The sequence below is a fragment of the Panthera leo genome, chromosome A2 (genome assembly GCF_018350215.1).
Source record: "Panthera leo isolate Ple1 chromosome A2, P.leo_Ple1_pat1.1, whole genome shotgun sequence".
Lineage (NCBI taxonomy): Eukaryota > Metazoa > Chordata > Mammalia > Carnivora > Felidae > Panthera > Panthera leo.
This window is the reverse complement of record NC_056680.1, coordinates 80,190,309-80,208,983: the sequence shown is the minus strand read 5'-3', so window position 1 is coordinate 80,208,983 and position 18,675 is coordinate 80,190,309. Positions and strand designations below refer to the sequence as shown.

Below are 18,675 nucleotides of genomic sequence, written 5' to 3'. Positions count from 1 at the left end.
TTTAAATGCTCAATCTCTTGCTCTTTGACACATGCCACAGTGTCCTCCTAGGACCAGTGAGTGAGTCCTGCTCTCAGGGATACGTCCTGTCTTCCTAGTTGGATCACTGTGTCTTGTGTGAACGCGGAGCATATAATCTTCTCTTAGAAATGTATGGTGTGTTAAAATAGTCATCGTCATGCCAAAATTATGGCTTATGGTATTCAGATTAAATACCTTATCTGTAGATAGTGAGTCAGTAGATAGTTATAAAAGGAGGTGGCAAAGAATATAATGTGGAGTTTGAGTGATGAATCATATGTTCCAAGTTTAATGAACAAAGAGAAGTCTTTCTGTAGAGTAGAACGGTTCTAGAACAACATTTGCTTCTCAGGCTGTGAGCTTTAAAAACAGGGCCAACGTCTGTCAGAGTGTGGCAAACTGAGAGCCTCCGATCAGAGATTTCATCTTCCTAACAAGACCCCTAGCTGTAACATGAGGTAGGACTCTGTACCTCAGTGTTCTGATGATCTAATGCACATAAATAATGAAAAAAAAAAAAAGTAGTGTTGAATAAATACATCATCAAACTAGAAGTTTTTCTATCAAGATAGAGAAATCCAATTCATTTGCCTTATGTAGCATAGCAGGATGATTATACCACAATGAAGTATCTGCAGGGAATTAATGATCTTTACCTGATTGCCATCCACCTGGTAGCCATGTTTATTTGCCAAGGTCTTGGCCATTGAGATGGTCACTGAAAATCCAACAATGGCTATGGCGATGGCATCCACGTACACGAGGTGGAAGAGGCTGGTGTCCGGGTTGGCTGGAGGTAGTAGCCTGAAAGGTCAAGCTGACTTTAACCTGAGCATTGTGACCACTGGGAAAAAACATGCAACTAGAGGGGAGCATTTCAAAAGGGCATCATCTGCAAATGAGGCGATCAATGCTTGGATACTTGTTTGCTCTGCTTTGGCAAAAAGGAGCGCCCTCTTTGACACACACAGGTTCTTTTTAGGCCCCAACCCTAGAGTACCAGCTTTCTACCTGAATGGGTTATCAGGAGACATCAGATGCCGTTTTATTTAGAAAAGGAGTAACCTCATACCTCATGACACCCTGTATGGCAGGTGTAAGTAAGACATGGAACAGGAAGAGAGGGTCAGCGAAGTGCTCAGATGGCACAAGACATTTGAACCCAAGTCTGAGCTCAGGGAGGGTGCTCAACAAGGGCCATCTGAGAGGAGAACGACTATCCAGACTGTTCCCCCTTGTTATTTCAAGTAAGGACTCTGCTTTCTAGGCCCCCTTCAGGTGAGTCTCTAACATGAAAAAAGAGCAACGGAAGATTATACTCCTTGGGACTCACCTGGGAGTCCTGGGTAATTGGAGGGGGCAGTGGAGAACCCAGTTTTTGTGGTCCATTCTTACAGTTTGGAACCCTTGTCGTAAAGGAACAGAATAGGGATTCCCCAGAATGGAATGGGGGGAGGGGGCGACAGAGGTTTTCAGAGGCACCTGATCCAATTCAAGGCATTGGTCTAAATAACAATTAATTCATGTACTATATATATATATTTTTTTTTTACAATAGCCATGATTTATTTAGGTGCTGCCTCTCTGCCAAGTTCTGTGCTTATTTATCTCTGCTAGCCCTGTGAGCTAGGCACCACTATATTCCCCATTTACAGATGAAGAAAATGAGGCATAGTGAAACTAAGCAACTTGTCCAAGGTCAAATGGCTCATCCACCAAGTACCACAAAAAACATGGGAACCTGCCTCCCTGCAACTATTTCTCTTATTGTGTCATATCCTAGTGATGAAGGGGGTGGTGTCTCAGGTTCTGGGAGGGAAAGAAGGGAGAGAAGGAAAAAAAAAAACCTGAATGTATACTAAGCCTATGTTACGTGCCATATACTTGACCTATGTTATCTGTCCTTACAACAATCCTGTTAGATAGATGCCATTATTATCCTAATTCATAGGTGGAAAGAAATGGATCCTTGCAGATGTTAAATAATTTGCCCAAGATGGAGGAGGGAGTCAAACCCAGAAGCTCTGACTATAAAACTTACTGTCTTTCCCTTACACTTTGCTATAGAAGCATTAGCCAAGAGGGAAGACCTTGTAGCAGATTTGGGATTGCAGAATAAGAATATGAGAAAAGAACGTATTCTGGAATGAGTTAAGGAAAGTAAACCAAGAAACAGGATACATTGCCATGGCTGGGATCTTTAAGAGTCAACTGTCGGGGTGCCTGGGTGGTTCAGTCGGTTAAGCGTCCAACTTCAGCTCAGGTCATGATCTCATGGTTTGTGAATTCGAGCCCCGCGTCGGGCTCTCTGTTGTCAGCATGGAGCCTGCTTTGGATCCTTTGTCCCCTTCTCTTTCTGTCCCTCCCCTGCTCATTCTCTCTCTCAAAAATAAACATTAAAAAAGCAAAAAGAGTCAACTGTCACTTTCTGGACACTGTACTGTGCGTGTATAGATAAATGTGGTAGTTTGCTTTCAAATATGGCCACCAACCATTCCTCCCATACTTGTGGGAGCTGCTCCCCCATGTAGAGGAGGAATCTGTTTCTCTTCTGGTCAGTCTGGGCTGGATTTGTGATTGGTTTCGACCAACTGGATGTGGTTCCAGTGACGCTATATGAGTGCGTTTAGCAGCTCGGCACCTCCTGCTTTTCTGTCTTGTTTCCCTGAGCCACCATGTGAAAGACTCTGGCTACCCTGCCGGAGTCACCACGTGGGGAGAAGAGGGCAGCCAGCTGTCCGCCACTGCAGCCCTCCACCTGAGGTATCAGAACGTGAGTGAAGCCCTTGTGGAGCCTCTGGCACCAGGCACACCTTCAGACATCTGCAGCTGCATGACAGGCCCCGAGCAGAGCCACCCAGCTGCCCTACCTAGGTTGTGAATTGTGAGCAAATAACCGGATGTTGTTTTAAGACTTCGTTTCGGAGTATTATCCAGCAGTAAGACTCACAGATAACTGAAACAGTACTGGGATATGTAGATACATAGTCAGAGAAGCATTCTTTGTTTTCTGCTTAGTTTTGGACGAAGTTCCAGAAAGGGTGGCCAAGTTTTAGAAAAGGTAAAACCTGTTCTTCCTTTAAAATATGGCTCTCACACATGGAGGAAAAGCAACATATTTGGGTACAATGCAATAGGGAAAGGAATGTCTTGGGTAGAATTCACATGTAATCAAATTATTTGATTAGTTACTGAATAGAATTATGTATTGGATCTAGTTGAAGACTAATGTTTATCACATGACTAATTATGTTAGAGACCCAGGTGTGAGGTAACAGAAACGGCCAACAACTGAGTACTGGATGACGGCATTCTGGGTCCAGGCTAGGACTCACCGGTGTCTCTCAAATGTTGCCTTCTCTGATAGCCTACCTCACACAGTCACCTGAGCCCCTCCCATCCCTTACCTGGCCTCTCTTGTCTTCACAGCACTTCTCACTGTTTATTCTCTGCATCCCTTTCCCCTGTTCCCCTGGATAATATAAGCTCCATGAGGACAGACACTTTTTTGCTTGTGTGGCTACTTTTGTTTTTAATGGCTGTGTCCCTGGCACATACTAGGCACTCAATAAACAGATGCTAAATCAGTGAACTTTCTTACCTTATAAAACGGGGAGGGGACATATGTCAATAGTGTTATTGTGGGCACCAGCGGAGGTGGTGGGTATGAAAGTATTTTATAAGTTATAAGTCCAAATGGAAAACCAAGTGTTACTACTTGGTTATACCTTTACAGGGAATCGTAAGTGACATGTTCATGACCGCAATCCATTGTTCTGAAGTGTACTGCGTGCTACCTCCTTCAACACTTGCTCTGGGTGTTGGGGGTGAACTCTGGCTTGAAGAGCAGCCTCTACCTCTGTGCCTCCCAGGAGATTCTTAGATGGTACCAGAGGCAAGGCCAGGTTCATCAATGCCCAGCACCTGGGCATCTGACTCTGCTCATCTGGAAACGAGGTGGCAAGGGAAAGGGACAGTACAAGAGACAGACAGAGACACACAGAGAGATGCAGAGATAGCCAGAGCATGTCAGAGAGGAACCGAGTGAGGTGAGGAGAAGCTCATAGTTACTCTAGTGTCTTCAAATATAAAGAGAATAGTAAAAAAATTTTGAGTGTTTATTTATTTATTTAGAGGGACAGAGAGAAAGAACAAGCTAGCAGCAGAGGAATAGAGAGAGGGAGACAGAATCCCGAGCAGGATTAGCACAGTTAGCACAGAGCCCGATATGGGACTTGATCTCACGAACCACGAGATCATGACCTGAGCCGAAGCAAAGAATTGGACGCTCAACCTACTGAGCCACCCAGGCGCCCCAAGAATAGTACACATTTTTAAATATAGAGTTAGACAAAAGAATATTAATGACAAAGCATATATCATTTGAAACTAGAAAATTTGTTGAAATAAAGAGCCACAGAACTTCCAGTTAACATGTCTTAAATACTTTCCAGGTGTGCTCCAGGTGTTTTTTTTTTTTAATTTTTTTTTCAACGTTTTTTATTTATTTTTGGGACAGAGAGAGACAGAGCATGAACGGGGGAGGGGCAGAGAGAGAGGGAGACACAGAATCGGAAACAGGCTCCAGGCTCCGAGCCATCAGCCCAGAGCCTGACGCGGGGCTCGAACTCACGGACCGCAAGATCGTGACCTGGCTGAAGTCGGACGCTTAACCGACTGCGCCACCCAGGCACCCCTGCTCCAGGTGTTTTATGTGCACTAGCTCCTGTAGCTTCACAGTTACCCTCAAGACAGGCATTGATTGCTGTGCTAACCTGGAGGAGACCGGGGCTATGAGAGGAGACGCAACTTGCCCAAGGTACACAGCTAGTAAGTGTCAGGCTAGATTTAGGTCTTTTTGCTCTTAGTTCCTATGCCGCCTAAGGAGAGATTTTAAAAACCAGGAAGTGCGAAACAATAGGAAACAAAAGAAAACACTGCATCCCATTGTCGTGGGATTGTAAAATGGTGTAACCACTATGGAAAATAGCACGGAAGTTCCTCAAAAAGTTAAAAACAGAACTATCATACAATCCAGCAATCCCATCTCTGGGTATTTATACAAAAGAACTGCAAGTAGGGTCTTGAAGACATATTTGCACACCCATGTCCATTGTTGGATGAATGAATAAACAAAATGGGATATAGATAGAGATATCTGTTTCACAACAATGTGAATATACTTAACATACTAAACTATATACTTCAAAATGACAAAAATGATAAATTTTCTGTTGTGTGTGTGTTTACCATGATTAGAAAAAAACCCCACATACACACTACAAAGGAAAACACTCCAAAATTTCAGATATTTGGTATGTAGAAAAAAAGAGATATTTTTGATTGTAAGAATACTATAGCAAGAGTTAGAAACAATAACAGATCTGTTGATAACTCAAGCCACACTGTTACTTAAAACTGTTCTCCTACCCCAGAGGAAGTGTCCCGACGACATCCACATTGTACGATTCTTGCAAGTTAAACCCAGCTGAAATGCCAGTTCCCATCACCACCTAAAACAGACATAAATCCAAAGGTGCCTTTTATAGATGAAAATTCAACCACTGCCAAAGTGAGTTTCAGTTTGTTAGCCAAGCCAAAATCGATTCCCCCTTTCAGCTTTCAGTTTAAAAAGAATTATAGTTAGCTTCCAGCATTTCTAACTTCTCCTAATGGCTCTTCTCCACAAAATTAACATGGACTCTACAGTTTCCTTGTGGTCTGGAGTTCTTTTCTATTTTGCTTCGGCTAGTTGTGAACAGAAAGAGCCAAAAAACGTTTCAGGAGCTGGCTTTGCCTTTTGTAGTTGAAAGGAGTTTCTGGCTAACATGGCATGAACTAGGGATGCTGAAAAGTGTATATGAGGGTAGTATACTGACAGGGTGTCATTACAAAATGGATGTTTGGATCCACAATCCTTCTGCTGACCCTGTTTCCACATCGGCAGCACCGACTGTGGTTAGAGGTGTCCACCAGCCCCCCTCAGTGGTCTTCTCCCATCTCAGTTACAGCCAGGGTCACAGTGCCTCTGTGCATGAGCCCTTCCTGGATGGTCAGGACATAGATTTAATCGGTGTGTAAAATACAACCCTTACTGAAGTGCAACAGAAAAATAAAAGAAGGACAGAAAGCAATTTTCTTCATCTTGAAGAACTGTTGCTATAGAACCTTCTGGGTGGGCCATTCAGTTGACAATTAGGTCTGGCCAGGGTGGGCAGCCATCCCTCACATTGGTGGCTGCTGCAGGGAACCAACAGTAAGGTAACATTATTAATAAACAACTGTGGTCATTTAAGAATGTAATAGAATATATAGTATTTCAATACATGTGCATTATTTTTACAATAGTTCCCAAGTTGTTAGATGTAAATATGTATTAAGTTGTTTGGACCTAACTACTTAATAAATGGAACTGCTAGGTATTTCTTTTGGCCTAGGAGTGCCAGGAACCAAGAAAGTATGGGAACCTTGGTCTCTTGCTCTTTTCAAAATAGAAACAGCTTAATTTTTTCACGTGATTAAAGTTATGTGTGTTCATTATAAAATAAGCAGACAATAAAAATTTTGAGGAAGAAAAATCTCCCATCATCTCATCACTCCGAGGTAATTCATATTAAAATTTTTAGGGATGGCTTTCATCTGTATTTTAAAAATCATCCCTGTCTATACTCTAATAGATTTTCTTTGTTGTCCATATATTTGTAAAAGTTCCCCTTGACAAATTCTAACCTTCTCTTGGCAGAACTGGGAGGAAAAAAGGTAGAATTTCCTTGCTCCTCCCCTGTCCCAATCCCTCACCCAAATGACTAGGCACCTGTGGCCAAAGTTGACTTACCGCAAAGAACTCTAAAGGAATAGGTGCCGGTAATTTCTCCTTAAATCTCTCATTAAACTCCTTGCCACCCAACAGCAAACCAAAAACCATCAGCCCGACGCCTAGGGAACACACGTTGAGGTTTTTAACATTCTGCAACACAGCAACTGTACTCTGTAACACAGCGAACACTGGATGTTTACATCAGGCAATGGCCCCTGAATAGACAGAGACACTAGTGCACGAATTCACACCAGCCATCCCCTTATTGTGCATTTCTAGTTAAAAGTTCTCAGACTGAAATGTCTCTCTCTCACCAATTAGGAGGCATTTTTACCCAGTCATACAGCTTTATGGTTGTAATTCTTATCCAACAATCTTATTTAGCTTTTATTTTTTAGAGAGAGAGAGAGAGAGCGAGCACAAGTGGGGAAGAGGGGCAGAGAAAGAGAGACTCTTAAGCAGGTTCCATGCTCAGTGCGGAGCCTGACACAGGGCTCGATCCCCTGACCTTGGGATCACAACCCAGGCCAAAATCAAGAGTCGGATGTTCAACTGCCTGAACCACTCAGGTGCCCTTCCAACAATCTTATAGTTGGTGTTTTTTTGATTTGGTTCTGGCTTAATGTAGTATTATCATACTTAGTAAAGTACCCCTTAAGCTGAGTCCTGAGCATTCGGAAGGGATTAGGGGTTGATATCAGCAAAATAATGCAAAGGTAAATACATAGAAAGGACTTTTGGAGGTGAAAGAGGGAGAAAGAAGTCACGTTAGCAGATGAAAGAGGGATCAGTTGCACTTCGAAGGCAAGAGAGTGCTGAAGTTTGGAAGAAGCCCAGAGACTTAGAAAAGTCACTTAATTTTCTCCGAGGGTTGCAGCCTCAGCACCCCAATATGCTCAGACTCTGGGAGAGTAGGTTACACTGAGTCCAGGCTCCACACCTTGCCTGTCAATGTCTAGGGCACACTCAGTGCTTATCTGCTCTATTTCTTTTGTGATGAGGCATTGAGAGAAATCTCAGAGTAGGAAGCATGTTATCAGCTACTGTGGGAAACGAAGATTTTAGTTATTCAGGGAATGTTCTTACAGCTTGATTCCATTCCTAATCAATCAAGGAATAAATTTAAACGTCACTTTCTCAAAATGACTTTCTTGGACTCCCTATTCAACTTTCGTAACACTTAACACAATTTGTAATTAATTACATATTGATGCAATTAATGGTTTACTATCCATCTTCTCTTTGGACTGTGGGCTTTAAGAGGGCAAGGGCCATCTCTGTTCACCCACTGCCATGCTCAGCATGTTGACAGGCACAGAAATACCTACACAAAGGCCATAGGTCCTTCTGGGCAAGACTAGCTTTAGCGGCATCTCAGAACTTCTGATATGTAGTATCTTAACTGTCATTTGGTTTTAAATATTTTATAATTTCTTCCTATTCAGGGAATATTTAGAAGCAGGATTTTTGGTTCCCAAATGTATGGGGGTTTTAAAGCTGTATTTAGTTATTGGTTGCTAATTATATTGCACTGTGTGAAAAAAATAATTGAATTTTTAGAGTTTGTGATCAGTTTCAACATGATCAGTTCTCACCATTGTTCCCTATGTGCTTGCAAATAATTTATATTTTCTCTGAGTTGGGTGCAAGGGTCTACATATATTTTATTAGATTAAATGGGTAATTGTGTTAGTTAAATCTTTTATAGATTTACTTATTTTTTTTTTGCCTGCTAGAGTAAGCAGTTTCAGAGAGATGTGTTCTTGCATAATGCCTTTAAATCATGTTAGTTCCCAAAGAGAACACAATTTGGTTCTAGGAAAAAGCGGTCTCTTCAGCTAATTAAGGTGAAGGGGCAGTCACCAAGTAAAGATCTAATAAAAAATTCCTTGTGAGGTATCACATATTAATAAAATGGGACTTTAAGATTTAATTTCCCTTGTAGGGTTCTCAGAAAAGTCTTAGAATAATGAAATCTTTTCCATTTTATTTTAATTCTTGGAAAAAAGAAAAGTGAGCCTTGAAAGGAAAAGAGATACAAAAGAGAAGGGGCAAATACAGAGGGGAAAAAGAAGTAGCAGTAAGTCAGGAAGTAGCTTACTTACATACACCACTGAAAAGATCCCACTGTACCGCTTTGTTTTAACTCCAAACAGGTATTTTAACATGGAGGTGAAGACGTGCACAGCAGCCGCGGTGGTAAACCCACGGACCAGGGGCTCCGTAAGATATATGGCCACAAATCCAAACCTACAGACACCTAGGCAAAACTTTTTTTTTTTAATGACAAAGAAACAAATAAATCATGTGATAGATCAGGAAGTTAAAACCAACAGAAAACATACACAAGTTCTTTCTGGACCATTTTCTAACACTGCAACCTTGCATCTGTAGCAGTTAAGTGGTTCGCAAATCAGTGGTTATGCAGAAAACAAGGGAAGGTTTGCAGTGGCTTGCAGCCCCACAGAGCAGAGGGCACACTCATATTTTCCCTGCTCTTCAGAACTGGGGGCATGTTTGGTCAAGGTCACCTCCTGCTCCTTTCAAGCATACAAGAGATTACTAATTACTAATCAGTCCTGCTTTAAACTTTTCTTGCTTTTTGGAATCTTTAAAGTATGCAACTGAAGCTTGCTAGTTCCTAATATATACCACCTTAAGGAAGGCATGCAGGGGAGTGGTGTTCCTGAACGCTTGGAACCCTGATCTCAGGACTTGGCTGGCTGACCTTGCCCACCACGTAGACCAGCCACAAGGGCTTAAAAGGTATCTATCAAATGAACAAATGACAGCCCATTTCTCTATCAGTGAATACTACCTGGATGATTCCTGAAAGTAAGGTCACGGACATGGCGACTTTCACTCTCAAGGCATCTCTTGCTTCCGTACCATTGGTTGTATTTACCCCTCCTGGAATAACTATATCATCTGGTACTAATCGAACAGCCACACCACCAATCATCAGGCTAATAACAGCGAACGGACCTGAAAATGATGAAGCATTAGGGAAATCATGCTGAGCATATCTCACATGGCTGTGGCCGGTACGCAAGGAGACACAGGTGAGGTCACTAACTCATCACTGACGTAAAACTGCCCTGCTTTCCTTAAGCCTCTGCTCCTGGTTTATGTGTAAGCTGTGTATGTACAGATCGTATTCTCTAAACATGACCACGATGATATCTTCTATCCCATGGACTCTTCTAGAACCTGGACATTTGCCCATTAAGAGGTAGGCTAATTCCTCTCTCCTTGAATCTGGATGGACTTGTGACATGCTAGTTGCGAAAAGAATGCGGCCAAGTGATACTGTGTGGCTTCTGAGGCCAGGGAACATGCGGTGATGCAGTGATGCAGCTGACGGCTGTAATAGTTGCGCGTGCTGGGGCCCTGAGTGTGCGAGAGCTCAATTAGGAAACCACATGGAGAGAAGCTTCCCCTCTGAATCTGCACCACAGACCCTGAGCCAGAACTGCCCAGATGAGCACTTCTCAAGTCTTGACCTATGGGAACCATGCAAGATAATGAAACAAGTATTTTAAGCTGCTAAATTCGGGGTGGTGTGGGGGCTATTTTTTACCCGGCACCAGCCACTGGAAATACTGTGTATGTGTTGCTGGTGGCAGCCTCATGCAGCAACAACACTTAACAAAATCAGTATAAATCTTATCCTAAATACACTGGGAAAAATCATGTACAATCCAGAGCCTAAAATAGGATGAAAATGCAATATGTGCATAGAAATTGGGAACATGCAATGCCACTAATAAACAAAAAGAAAAATCAGATACAAGCAAATTGTATTATGAGCTAAAGATCTCACAAATTTCAACAATTTGCTCTTTTTACACAAGAAAATTATCTTTTTCCTTTACGCCAAGATCATAAGAAAGCTATTAGTTCTAGAAATCTGGAGGGGGGGGCAGTGTATTCTTCTAAGGCAGTATGCAGTAACAAAAGTTATTAAGCAGAGGTTCTGGTAACAAACACACTATTTCTTTGGCACACTGCAGAGCTCAGAGATCCAAACAGAACGGTACTAAAATAGCAACGCTAAGCTCTTACCTATGGATACATGTCTGGAGGTTCCAAAAAAACAATACATTATAACAGGATAAAATGAAGAGTACAGGCCAAACACCGGAGGCACAGCAGCCAGCATTGCAAAGGCTAACCCTGTGGGATTAAAACCAAACAGAAATGGGGAGATTAGAAACCAGAGGGCTATAGGCACTTTTCTCTCAGTTGTGTATGATGAAGAGGTGAGAGCCATGTTAACTTAAGCAGATGTGTCTTCACCTGTCCATCATTCCATCCCAATCCTCCTCCTGGGCTGAGACAATTTTCCTCGTCATCTCTTTGCCAGGGGGTGGATCTTTTCTGTTTTGTTCTTTCCCAATCCAGATGAGGGCAGATAGTCTTACTTGACCGGTGTAGCTATAATCTGTGTTGATGGCCAAATGCTGGCTGCTTCTCTAATGGGGTGTTTTTGTGTTTTCTGGGGGGGGGGGGGGGAATCCCTTTTCAATAAGGAACTCCCAGCTTCCAGTTCTTACACCTTTTCCAGGTTGTCTCTGCTGCCATATGCTCCTCTGTAGGCAGTCGTCTCGGGCAGGTACCTTCCAAATGAGCCAAGCCAGGTGACCTTCCGGGGCACCCACTTATCCAATGGGAAAGCCTGACACCTGTACCCCAAGAAACTTTGGAAGTGCAGGCCATGACCACCGGCTCTCCATTCTGCCTACATGGGAGGTGTATACCCTTTTACCTGTAGATTTTGTTTTCTTGCAATAATTAGCAACAACCCCCCAAAACTCGAGGGGACATGTGTCCTGTGCTCTGAGTGGTTCTCTTGCAGTCCCTCCTTCCTCAACTTTCAGTGGAGGAGAAACAGTGCTTTCACCTCTCCCTAGAAAATTCTCATTCCAAATCGATTATCATAATACCTGGTCCCCTCATATATCCTATTGAAGTGATGCACTAAAGAGACAGTTTGGTGTCATTCACTTACAGCTTGGCATAGATGGTCTGGTATTCAGAATATGGAGACAATAAACACCCTTTGTTCTCAGCTCAGGGACCTTACCCAAACATCCTGGACAACTAGAAAATTCACTTCATGCATTGTCATGTTGTGGAGAAAAAATTTTGGCAAGAGAAGAGTTGGGGAAGCATCCCTCCTCCACATGTAACAATATGGTCATTTTAATGTTGTCTTTTTTAAAAAACCAAATTTCTATGTTCTAATTTTTATTTCAAAAGAACACATGTCCATAGTTTAAAAACCCAAGCAGTACTAAATGGCTCTGAAGAAAAGTCGAGTCTCTTCTGCCTTGCCTCCAGGTTCTGCTACCCAGAGGCACTGGCTTCCAAGTTGCTTAGCTGTTTTTCTTTTTGCCTTTCTTTTTTTTTAAACATTTATTTTTGAAAGAGAGAGACAGAGTGTGAGTGGTGGAGGGGCAGAGAGAGACACACACAGAATCTAAAGTAGGTTCCAGGCTCTGAGCTGTCAGCATAGAGCCAACGTGGGGCTTGAACTCACGAACCGCGAGATGATGACCTGAGCCAAAGTCGGACGCTTAACTGCCTGAGCCACCCAGGTGCCCCAAGCTGTTTTTCTACCATTTATCTCATCTCTCTAAATCAGCAGGTCTTAACTGAGAGGATTTTTCCCCCCAAGGGACATCTGGCAATGTCAGGAGACATTTTTTGTTTTATTATCATGACTGACTGAGGGTGGGGGGCTGCTACCAGTATGGTGTGGGGTTGAGAAACCTTACTGTAAATCATGTGTTGGCATTGTTGTGGTTTGTTTTAATTTTAGAAAGAGCAACAGTGAGAGAGGGAGAGGGGCAGAGGGAGACAGAAACAGAGTCCCAAGCAGGCTCTACGCTCAGCATGAAGCCCAATGTGGGGCTTGATCCCACAACTCTGGGATCATGACCTGAGCCGAAACCAAGAGTTGGACGCTCAACTGACTGAGCCACCCAGGCACCCCATGTTATTCTTAATTTATCAGTTTCAGATGTAAACTATAGGCTTTCTGTTCTGTTTTTTCAGCCTCTTTGTTATATCACTATTATGTGACTTTTTTTCCTTTTTAAAAAGTTTTGAGATCTTCTATTTATTCCAGTCTTCTGATATTTTATTATGGTGTGTCTAATTTTATTTTTTATTTATTCTGCTGGGTACTGGGTGGTTTCTTTCAGTCAGAAAACTCATGTACTTCAACTTTGAAAATACTCTTTGATGGTCTCTTATGTTTAACCTCTTCTTTCTGGAACTGCCAGTAGATGATGGAATACCAGGCCTGATCCCCTGGTGTTCTTGTCTTTCTTACTGCTCACGTATTCATAGTTTACTTCTATTTCCAGGAGATTTCCTCTATCTTCCAGCTCTTGACTATTTTACTCTAGTTATGTTGTTAATTTCTATGAGCTCTTTGGTGTTCTCTTTGTTGTTCTAATTTCTATGAGCTCTTTCTAAAATCACATCCTGTTCTTATGGATTCGATCTGTTTTTACACCTTGCTGAGGATATTACAGAACAAATGTTTTATTTTGCCTTCTCCACTAATTATGTACCCAATGGTCTTCTTTCTGTTTGTTTTCTTCCTTGAAGCCTCATGTGCATTGGCCAATTCATTTATTGATGGGCTTTACCGTGCCATTGGATGAACTGTAGGCATCTTGGTTGGGGAACCCCCAATTGTCACTATCTCTGGGGGCAACTCATCATTTACTTTGGGCTGCAAGATCTTGGAGGCTCTTCTGAGGTGCACAGGGCAAGGAAGAACCCTCACTAGCGCACAGCTCAGTGTGTAGACTTAATTCCCCCTGACCGTCTTTCATGGTTTTCACCCTTCCATCCACAGCATGGTGCCGGTGTGGGCACCTGGGTCTCTATGTGTGTGCTAATTATTATATAGACTTTCAACCCATCCTCTTGCTTCTAGCCATCTGCCTCTCACCTTAGACAATACTCAGCGCTGCCAATTTCCCAACGTTCCCAAGGCACACACCGAAATACCAGCTTCTTCCACTGATAATTCCGTTGTCCCTTGTCATTCACTAGCCATCTTTTTTTTTCCTGCTCCACAGTGTCTCCTCTCCCATTTTCTTTGTCCTTGCTAGTTTACACCATTTCCCTCTCCTTTACCATAGTTTTACAGGGACTTTATTTATTTAATGTTTATTCATTTTGAGAGAGAGGGAGAGAGAGAGGGAGGGAAGGAGGGAGGGAGGGAGGGAGGGAGGGGGAGGGAGAGACAAAATCCCAATCTGTCAGCACAGAGTCCATCATGGGGCTCGATCTCAGGAACCCGAAATCATGACCTGAGTCCAGCTCTACAGTCAGATGCTTAACTGACTGAGCCATCTGGGCGCTCCCAGAGGGACTTTAAATAAATTAGAGATAAATTAATGAATCAATTAATTCAATGCTTAACAAAATCCTTTTACTAATAATGTATCAACCACAAGCAATTAACTTAGTATCTCTTGGATTTCTATCTGTGCTACATTTTGTTTTTCATATTTATCCATCTTCATTGACTAGTGATGGGCAGAAAAATATCTTTTCCATACAAAGTTGATTGTGGGATGACTTACACCTCTTAGTGTTTGACCTACTGGATAATTCCTTGTTTTGAAATTATGTCTTCCTTTCTGCAATACCACAGTCTCCTGGTTCTCCTTTCTCCTTTCCAGATGTTTTTTCAGTCTCTTTTGCTGGTTCCTCCTTCTTTATTTGGTTTTCAATATTGGACAAAGCTTGATCTTGGCTCCCTCCTCTTTTGTTCCACATTCTCTTCTTGGGTGGCCTTGTCTACTGCCATGGTTTAAATGTTCCCCATATGTCAAAGATCCCCAGACTGACATCGGAGCCCACACCTCTCTTTTGAGCCCGTATTTTAAATATTAACATGCACTGTCCATGTCTCTATCTCCCAAGTGTTTCAAATTTAACATGTTCAAACTTACCCTTCAAATCCATTCCTCCTGCAGTCTTTATTATGTCTGCAATTGGCACCTCCAGCCCTCAGATGCTGGAACCAGAAATCTCAGACATTCTTGACCATCCTTCTTCCTCACTGCCCTCACATCCAATCTAACTCTTCAGCCCAGAAACCTTAAAGTAATTCTTGACATGCCTTGTTTCCCTATTCTCCCCCAAATCAATCCAACAGCCCATCTGGCTGAATTTTACCACAAAATATAGCACATATATTTGTAATTCTTTCCATTTTTATAGCCACCACCCTAGATCAAAATGGAAGGAGGGTAAGAGGTCAAAGATAAATTTCTGGCACAATCCTGAGGATTTCTCCAAAGCGTTAGTTTACATGGGCTCATTGCATCACTTCCTGTGGCCTTATCTGTCCGAATTGACCAAAGGTCAGTTTCACTTGTTTCAAACGCTGCTGAGCCCCTGGATGTTCCCTTCCCTGCTCCCACCTCTGCCTTTGAACCCATCCCCTTCTCTGTCTTTGGGGTGCTGGTGCCAAAATGGATGAGAAAAAATGTCCTAAAACTGGTTTAAGGCTTTTGCTTAAAAGATTTGGTAAATCAATCACTTGGAAAATTAAAAATTCAGCTGAATGATCATTAGGGGACGTGATTTTTTTTTTTCTTTTGACCAATTGATCATTTGCTAATTAATTTTTGTGAAACTGAAGAAGGGAATAGATTCTTGGCAACTGACCTAGAAGCTGTTCAAGCCTTTATCACCTTTCGCCTACAATGAGTCACTATCACCTCTATTGGTCTCCCTACTTTCCTTCTGATGCTCCTCTCACCAACCAAATCCACCCCCCCAAAGCAGTCTCAGTGATCTCTTAGAAAGAAACCCCAAGTGAAAGCATGGTGATAGCTTTCAGTGCCCTCAGAGTGAAATCCAAAAAGTGGCCAACAAGGATCTGTAGACCTGCCGCTGCTCACCTCGCTGGCCACCGTCCCCTAGCCCCCCACACCCCTAGCAAGCTGCTTTTCAGTTGCTTCTTCAAATACTCCATTCTTCTCCTAAGTGTCTTCACACATACTATCCCTGCTGCCTCAAATGCACTTCCTCTCATTCTTTACCTGCCTCCCAAGTATCCTTCAGGACCCAGCTCAACTCTCTCTCTCTTAAAGAACTTTTTGTGATTTAGCTACTCAAGTTAGGTTCCCCTATTATTATCTTCCAGCACTCTGTATTTTCCTTCAGAGTGTTTAACATCATTTGTAATTAAAAAATTATATGCGCTTTTAATTTTTTTTTAATTTTAATTTTAGAGACAGAAAGAACACGAGCAGGGAGAGGGGCAAAGGGAGAGAGAGAAAATCCTAAGCAGGCTCCATGCTGATGCAGGGCTCGATCCCATGACCCTGGGATCATGACCTGAGCCGAAATTAAAAGTTGGACACTCAAATGACTGAGCCACTCAGGCACCCCCCAAATTTTTATATGCTTTTATTTGTTTGATGTCTTTCTGCCTTATCAAATGGTTAGTTCATACAGAAAAGGAGGGTCAGGCAGATGCTTGATAAACATGTGAATAGATGAATAAATGAGCATTTTCTGAAATTCTTATATCACATATAAAATCACACAAACGTAGAGGAACTCAGTCTATCCCAGTCCCTTGTAATTAGAATATGGATTTGTAGGTCAAGAACCTTAAAAAAGAAAACCCCAACAACGTGTTCAATGAATAACTGATTAACCTAGCAAGAAGTAGGCCATGTGCAGTCAGTTCCGAAAGGTCCTGATCTGCAAAGTAGTATCACTACGTTCTACAACTACTATCTCTGGGATTTTAAAGGGTTAATTATTTCTGAAAAAATCCTTTATTTTATTATTATTTTTAATGTTTATTCCTTTTTGAGAGAGAGAGACCATGAGCGGTGGGGAGGGACAGCGAGAAAGGAGTACAGAGGATCCAAAGCAGGCTTTGCACTGATAGCGGTGACAGCGATACGCGGGGCCTAACTCAAACTGTGAGACCATGACCTGAGGTGAAGCTGGACACTCAACTGACTGAGCCATCCAGGCGCCCCCGAGAAATTCCTTTAGAATGATATGATAAAAGTATGAATTTGCAATCATAATGAAATTAAACAGAAAACGGGTCAACAATTGTTTGAAGAGATAACAGCAAGGGAAACAACAAAAAGAAATAAATATACCTACTGACCTTGAGGAAGCTGAAGTACCCCTGTGCTTATGCCTGAGACCAAGTCACCCAACACATACTCTTTGAATTTGTACGCGGGCAACCACTTAGTTATGGGCAGGAACATATAAATGATATTTCGTATCTTCTTAGGAGTACATCTGGGAGGACCAAAAAAAAAAAAAAAAAAAAAAGACGAACATTTCCACCAAATTCACACCACGGTTGTCTTCCCTTCCTCATATTGTGGCGCAATAGGGACAAATTCACATTTGGTGCTAAGAGCGACCTTGCCACTTGGGGGAGATCAGGAACAACAAAAGCTTCTTGCAACCTTTTCTTTTTTTTTTTTTTTTAATGGAAACATCTGAATTGGCTCCATGATAATGCTCTACAACTTACCATGAGAAATAAGAAAAACTTAGTTTTGAAATAATGGGGATACCCTGGAAGCTATTATTTTAATAGATGACATCCTAAATGTACTTTCTGTGTTGGTGTAAATCAAAGTAGGGGAATTACTTACTGCTTCGGTCAATTTTTGAAGGTGGAGCCATTGACCAGCAGGCCCACCCATTTAGTTTCCCCCTTCCTTATAAAATGAAGGACATGTATGTGTTATGAGCTTTATGAATATGTATTTGAAGTGCTTTAGTATCTTTGATTAGGAAAACTCAAAACACCATTTGTCACTGGAGTATAGTAGTGGATTCTGTGTCTGGTTGTCTTGATTAGGTGGATAAAACCAAGGCTTTGCATTTAGTCCCTACGTAGTTCAATTAATTTTGATACATGAATATGCTCTGGGCCACGGTCAGTCCTTTTCCCACTCTATGTCCATCATCAAAGACATCACTGAATAAGAGCATGGACAGATGAGTCTGTCCCTCACTCTGGCAGCCCCAAGTCCTCCTGGTGACAAGGAAGCAATTTATTCCATTCAAAGGACAATGTACTCTTACACCACGCACGGTACTTTATATAATAATGTCTTTAGTGGCCAAAGCATCTGATTATCAGGTTTAGGAAGATACTGGAAGCAAATGTGGGGCAACTGTGGCAACAGTCATGAGTTTGAGCGAAACAAATTAGATTAGATGCCACACTCTTTTTTTAGAACATTAAGGTATTAACAATAGCTATGCTTATATACTGTTTGCCACGTGCCTTGCACTTCGCATATCTTAATGGATTTTAATCCCCAGTAACTCTATGATGTAAGTCCTATTATTATCCCCATTTACACAGCAGGAAACTGAAGCACACAGCTAGTAGGTGGTTGGGACTAGGATTAAAACTCGGAGAGTCTGACTCCAGGGTATACATTTTAAAACTCTCCTGATGGTCATACTTAGAGCGGAGGGTCTCTGTGAAGCTTACATGAACACAGAGCACAGAGGTGTCGTCCCAAGGGTCTAGAATGGTTTGGTTTTGAAGCTTGGGAGCTATTGAGAGGCACACATGTATTACTGTTCCCAGGCCTGCAACATGGCTGTGAAAGCGTCTCCAAAACAAAGAGTCATAGGATGCTGTCCTTGACAGCCTAGGTTGGGATGTAGATTCAGGATGTTGCCAAATGGAGAAATCAGAGTGGAAAAAAAGTTTGGAACATTCCTGAGAGACGAAGGCAAAAGGTGGATGTGTGGAAGGTGCTGGAGTATGGGAAAGCCGGGTGTTTAAATAA

General features: G+C 42.2%; 1 protein-coding gene across 1 annotated transcript in view; it reads right to left on the bottom strand.

Moving 5' to 3' along the window:
• SLC26A5 (solute carrier family 26 member 5) overlaps positions 1–18,675 on the bottom strand; it is a 49,241-nt gene that overhangs the window by 11,528 nt on the left and 19,038 nt on the right. The window contains exons 4-10 of the mRNA XM_042915911.1: positions 17,013–17,152; positions 10,904–11,014; positions 9,657–9,823; positions 8,944–9,108; positions 6,857–7,009; positions 5,452–5,534; positions 678–825 (exon numbers count right to left, since the gene is read on the bottom strand). Of these exons, the coding sequence (XP_042771845.1) occupies positions 678–825; positions 5,452–5,534; positions 6,857–7,009; positions 8,944–9,108; positions 9,657–9,823; positions 10,904–11,014; positions 17,013–17,152 (967 nt within the window). The remainder of the gene's footprint in view (positions 1–677; positions 826–5,451; positions 5,535–6,856; positions 7,010–8,943; positions 9,109–9,656; positions 9,824–10,903; positions 11,015–17,012; positions 17,153–18,675) is intronic.